Raw genomic sequence first — 6,737 nt, 5'->3', positions numbered from 1 at the left:
CCAGTGCAAACGCGGAGTCATACGTCGTTGTCAGTTCAACCTCGTTTTCGTCCCCGCAACGCAAGTTCACGTAATTTAACGATTTTTGTCTAAGAGGTGCAGCTGCGTAATCAGCATCTAAATAAATGTAGAATCCATACCGCAAGGGGCGGTCACAAGACACACCACTTACTTTGTTTGTTTGATGATTGGAAAAAAGGTGGGCGGACCGATCGCCTGAATCGTAAGCTCATACATACATACAAATAATTAAATAAATGAACAATAAAAAATGGAAAAAAATCGTGAGAACTTTTCAGTGTACTATGGCTTCGAAAATTTTGTAGTGTGTGAACATGTGATTTTTTTCCAAGCAATAAATGCCTTTTTTGCATAGCAATCCAAACTTTGAAGTTTGAGTCTACAGCAGTGGCTAAATTCAACCATGGAGGTTTCTACCTCCATGATTCAACTTTCGGCGCTCATATGGGGCATCTATTCTTTGTAAAAAATAAATATAAACATTAGTTTGTTACCCTCAAATGGTAAATAAACAGTGCTTGAACTTTCAAGTTCCAAATAAAATCAGTGTGAACGAACTTGTTGTTTATGTTCTCCTTGCATTGCATAGATTCTGTTTTCCCCTGAAAACGATCGCCCGGTTTGATACCTCGTTCCCATGTTTTCCCAATAAGATCATGCACGGTGTAAGTTTAGTACCGTGGGGACGATGTAAGCGTTGTACATGAGTAAAAGGTTGTACGGCAAAATTCACAGCTTGTTTTTATCCTCTCGATCGCAAACCGCCGAGGATACGTGATGTTTAGTTTTTCTGAGCAATCCAATTGTTGAACTCACCGAAAAAACAGTTAGAAATGGCTTCAAATAAGTTGAGATTAATCACAAGTATCCTCCAAACTAGCGGTGGAAAGGACAAAGTGATGAGGATCATTTCATACGGGTCACTGTTGCTGTCAGGAGTTGCAAGATCTTCCACAAACTCCAAGAAACTTCTGACCATTAGCGGACTCCTCAGCTCCTGCAGAACGGTTCTACGGCTGTTTGATGACTTGCCGATGTTGGCTTACTCCTTATCGTACGGCTGGGGCACTCAGGTAGTTATGAAACAGTACAGGAGGGTGGGGTTTCTCTCTGGGATGAGGTTGTGTTGCTCTAGAGAACTGAAGAAATAACTGCCAATTAATTAGGGCCAACAAACAAGCTACATTACAACTTCATTTAAGTGACAGTATGACTATTGAGTATGAGATGACTATGATGAGTATGACACAATTGCTATACAGCGGTACAAATTAGCCTTTATTTTAAAGTTTAATGAATAATAATAATAGGCCCTAAAATAAATAGTATGTATATTAGGCATGAGGAGCATGTCGCAGTGGCTGGGGCGGGGAGGGGGGTAAGGCTGGTGGTGGGGGAGGTGTTTTGTACAAATATCCTTGGCTGGATTAGTTCACAATGTTTGTCAAAACGCTAGCTTGTTTAACTTATAAATAGCCTGCAATGTTGTGCCACCCTCCCTTCTGAACATTCTAGTTACGCCCCTGTAGTCACCCTTTCTTTTGCAAAATGTCTTCTGAAGTTTTTACATGTCTGAGGTTACTTTAATTTATTCATTCATGTGGTAGGGGCCGGGGAGGTTTCAATGTTAGTTACGGACCATTGGGTTGTCCTTACTCTATGGTTGAAGGGAACATGAAGCAATGCCAATGGAGTTGATTTTATCCTGCTGTCGACATAACAAATTTACAATTTTGTAGGTATTTTCTTGTTTTATTTTATTTAGGACAATCTCACAATCACATCTATATCTATCACTTTATATTTACTAACTTTGTACATGTATTTACTAAGTTTTTTGAAATGGTGTAGCGTCTCAGAAATCGGGGACACTTTCATTGTGACTCCCTAAAAATCTTTGATGGATTGTCCCGTTTTAAATCAAAGGGGGCCTTACTAAATGTGATTTGTTTAATTGCTATCTATTGTACAGGAAAAGAGTTTGTGGCTTCGGGCGCTAGGTCTTCTTAACAATCTGTGTGATCAGGTGTTCTTCCCTCTGGAGCACATCGCCTGGGCAGCAGACAATAAACTCATCAATACCTCATCTTCAAGATGGTGGACATTATCACTCATTGCATGGGCATTGTCTTTAGCGTTTAACATCTTAAGGTGTGTACTACATCGTGATCCAGTGGTTAGACCAATGATTAATAGAGCACCTAAGGTGCAAGATGCTGAACTCAGGCTGAAAAGTAAAATCCAACTTGACACCCTTTCGGCCAGGAAACTCTTTTGTGAAGATCCTCGCAGACAATGACCATTCCTATCAATGGGAAACAACATTCACTCGCTGAGCTGAAAGGGCGCCCATGCATATTTCAGTTTACAACAATAGATATAGCTTCAGTTCCGCATCTTGCTCCTTCGGCACTCTATATTTTCTTTGGCTTAGATTGCAGGAGCAATCACGGTTGTTGGTTTGAATCCTACCACTTACTAAAAAGCTCAAGCTAACTGCTGATTTCAAATTGACTATGGCGGACATGATATGCGTGTCACACGTGTGTAAACGCCGCATCGCCTAAAAAAATGCACACTTCACTGAATAACACATGTTCTATTTCTGTGGTCAATACGGTTACACACCTATATTCACCTTATATATTCCTTATTCCTTATATTCCTTATATATTCCGACACCCCTATATTCCGACAACTGAACCTATATTCCGACATCCCTATGTTCCGACACCCCTATATTCCGACGGGTTGTTTTCGCACATTGTTACTATGTTGATCAATAACAAAAACACAACTTATTCTACGCCAGGTTTCCCGGTGAATTTCGGCCGGGATTGGGTTTGAACATATAAGATGAATTTGTACTGTTTTAAAAAGTGATGGAATCAAGTTAAGATAATCGAATCACGCATGCATTTCATTTGTTTGTGGTTATAAACATGAGTATGGCTTCCCGAATTAGCGGGCACTAAAATTCTCGGTACTTTACTATTGTTAGATGCGTGTCCGTGTTGATAACATTTCATGAGCCTTCAATTAAAATATTGGTGCAGGTTGTCGGAACATAGGGGTGTCGGAACATAGGGGTGTTTGGGTCGTTGGAATATAAGGGTGTCGGAACATACATATAGGGTTGTCGGAATATAGGGGTTTCGGAACATATGGGTGTCGGAATATAGGTTGAGTTGTTGGAATATAGGGGTTTCGGAACATATGGGTGTCGGAATATAGGTTGAGTTGTTGGAATATAGGGGTGTCGGAATATAGGGGTGTCGGAACATATGGGTGTCGGAATACAGATCAGTCACCGGTCAATACACACAAATTTACCCAAACCTCATAGTGTTGTAGCATTGTGTCCGCCATATTTCAAAAAGGCTTATGGACAAAATTATCAGCCACCGAAAAGCAAAAATGATTATATAGGATAATACGATGACCCTTTTTTCTCCCAGGAGCCTGACGCTGTTAGTCGAGCTGATGAAGCGTCTACGTAAGCATCATATTCAGATGGAAGACCCCACGAGAGAACAGAGCAGGTAATAAAAGACATTTAAAACAAATCCAATGGCCAAGGAGAGATTATCACATGACCCATCCCTCCCTGATCGTACTGGTCTTTCACCTGACCAAATTCATGATTTGCTTTACACATGCGTTTCCTCCAGTTGTTTTCAATTTCAGGGCAAGTACTACGAGCAGACAGCTGGGACCTCCATGGGATCCCCTATATCCCCGGTTCTAGCTGACATATTCATGGAAGAGTTCGAGTGGTCATCACTCCTCTTTGAGAAAACTTGACAGTGCATAATATTTGGAAACTGCACAAAAGAATCAACTTTAACTTTCTAATTACCGTGGAACATGGGGTTATGGGTTCGAATCCTACAAAGCTAACTGTTGATTTCACGATGACTGTAATAAGTATGGATTTTTGCAATTTATAATAATAAACATGAAACCAATGTTTGTATGAGCTTCGTTGCAATCTTGGTGTTTATATCCCCTTGTGATAGTGTGCAGAGTTCCCTTGACGGAAAAATCATCTAAAAAACAAAACAAACAAACAAACAAACAATTACACAAACAATTCAAACTTGCCTCTCGGGGGTCAAACTTGTCAAAAATCTGTTATAATGTGAGGGACATGGGTTTGAATCCCTAGGATTTAGGCTAGTGGAATTTGGACTTTGGGGGGGGGGGAGAAAAAATATTTATACCGTGTAGATAATATTTCTATAATTTTCTATGATTATTTGTATGTAATTTTTATTTCAGCCAAGACTCCTCATCTGAGAAACAACCGGTATCCCATCTGCAGACAGCAGCGAAAACACAAGTCCTAGAAGTCATCAAGAATGTTGCTGATCTTTGCAACGCAGTTCACTGGTTGCCATCAGGATTTCTGTGGGGTGGTCTGTTCTCCAACACCACGGTAGGATTTTTCGGCACAATTTCCTCGGTTCTGCTCTTGAGAAATATAATTCTTCAGATGCAGACCAATGTGGCAGTATAAAACATAAGGCAAGATGCAGCTTTGGTGCAGAGCTGTGTTCAAAAACGGCCCCTTAACAATGAGCGAGTCGGGAACAACTTTTGATAGAGTTTTGAGACCATTTTGTAGATGCGCACTGCCATTATATTACACACCATTTGCACGCATGTGAATCAATATCACATCTTATTTAGAGACTTTTACCTACATGTACTCTTCAAATGTTTGGCCAGGTTTGGGTATGTATGACAGCCTTCTTATGCATTTTTTTCCCTTTAGCCTTTTTACAATATCCAACGAAGCCACCAACAAAGTTTATATTCAACGCGCGTACAACATTCAGCTTAAAAAATGGTGTGCGTGTCTCCTTGTGATCCCATCGCGTTTGTGCACGCAGCATCACCAGTGCGCCCTCTAGTTCTTTTTAACTCTATGGCACATGCATAGTGTATGAATACGCAATGCTAATGGGCGTCAATCAGGGGGGTGGGGGGACAGGGGGACATGTCCCCCCACCTTTTGGAGGGTGGGGGACACAATATCAAATGTCCCCCTCACCTTTTTGACCACCTTTATCATGAAGCCCACGTTTTGCACTGTGTAAGACGAACCCCTGTGTCCCTATATTGGCATTTAATCCTGTGGGCAAAGGATGACACAATATCCCCCCTCAATATTGGCCCTAGATTGCATCACAGAGCATTTTAAATGCAAACATTTTTCGGGCCCTTAACCGGGCCCGCACCCTGAGCCGTAAAGGCTTCTCACATGCATGCTCCATCGTGACAGATTTGCACCTCCCCCTTGATTAAAGAGTGGAAGGGATGTGTACCCCACCCCACCCCACCCCGTTTTCGAAGGGTGGGGGACACAGTATCAAATGTTCCCGCGCCGTTTGACCACCTTTATCATAAAAATCAAGTTTTGCTCTGTGATACTGTGGAGCACTGGAACACAATATTCACACAGCTCATTGTTCTGTTTCGTTTGCCATTTGGCCGCTAAATGGCCTAAAGATTGTACCACAGAGCATCTAAAATTACATAATTTGTGTGGATCATTATATTCTACTTTTAAATTATTCATCTAACCGTGCATTTTATAACAAACCGTTTCAACAATTTTCAAAGACCAACTCGTCGGATCCAAGGCAACGTGTTCCTTCAATGTAGCAAGTACATCACCAGGATTTATTGCAGGCATTATTAATAAAAAATTCTTATTTTTCCGATTGCAAAACAAAATCGGAAAACAGACCAAAAATTAGAAAGAATATTATGCCTGTTATTAGAATCATATTGAAACATAGGAATGCCCATGCAAGCCTAAGGGTCAAACACAATGTAGCTGCCTACTTCTGACCAAATATAGGAACTAGACACCTTAGAATCTGTGTTTTACTATGAACAGAAAGAGAGGTCAGCACACAATTTTCTTAAAGAACGGTGGTATATATATTTAAACAGCAAATTCATTATTTTTGTACAGTATTAAATTATATTGAAAATAACTGCCATTTTGTTTTTATATAAAAGTAAATGAAAAAAAAATATGAGTACAAATAGTCACAATTTATTTTCAACAAGTATTCTTACAAATTAAGTTTTTAACATTTTGGTAATAAAATGTGAATGCTTCCATAATTGTTATTGTTGTTTGCATAAACGAACATCCTAGGATACAGAGGGCGCACTACACAATGTAATAAATTAATATTAATAATGTTTTTTTTTAGCAAAACCTGAAGCTAAATGTAATCAACTTGCATAATTTGGTCTTGATGGAATTTAAGAGAAAGTATGTTAAATTGTTTTTTGGAAGAGTAGACTTTTCCTGTCATGTAGTTTTCATTAAAGGCAGTGGACACTATTGGTTATTACTCAAAATAATTATTAGCATAAAACCTTTCTTGGTGACGAGTAATGGGAGAGGTTGATAGTATAAAACATTGTGGGAAACGGCTCCCTCTGAAGTGCAAAGTTTTCGAGAAAGAAGTCATTTTCATTGAATTTGATTTCAAGACCTCATGTTTAGAACTTGAGGTCTCGAAATCGACCATCTAAACGCACACAACGCCGTGTGACTAGGGTGTTTTCTTCTTTCATTATTATCTCGCAACTTGGATGACCGATTGAGCTCAAATTTTTACAGGTTAGTTATTTTATGCATGTTGAGACACACCAACTGTGAAGGCAAGTCTTTAACAATTACCAATAGT

General features: G+C 39.7%; 1 protein-coding gene across 1 annotated transcript; it reads left to right on the top strand.

Moving 5' to 3' along the window:
* The first annotated feature begins 776 nt into the window (after positions 1-776).
* LOC117288602 (peroxisomal membrane protein 11C-like) lies at positions 777-5,566 on the top strand. The gene is made up of 4 exons (XM_033769520.1): positions 777-1,094; positions 1,994-2,172; positions 3,480-3,563; positions 4,303-5,566. The coding sequence occupies exons 1-4, from the start codon at positions 855-857 to the stop codon at positions 4,538-4,540; spliced, it is 741 nt and encodes a 246-aa protein (XP_033625411.1). The 5' UTR covers positions 777-854; the 3' UTR covers positions 4,541-5,566.
* The last annotated feature ends 1,171 nt before the right edge of the window (positions 5,567-6,737 follow it).

Source organism: Asterias rubens, chromosome 3 (assembly GCF_902459465.1).
Source record: "Asterias rubens chromosome 3, eAstRub1.3, whole genome shotgun sequence".
In the NCBI taxonomy this organism is placed as follows: Eukaryota; Metazoa; Echinodermata; class Asteroidea; order Forcipulatida; family Asteriidae; genus Asterias; species Asterias rubens.
Note: the sequence above shows the minus strand (reverse complement) of the source record. Positions and strands in the feature narration are given on the sequence as shown.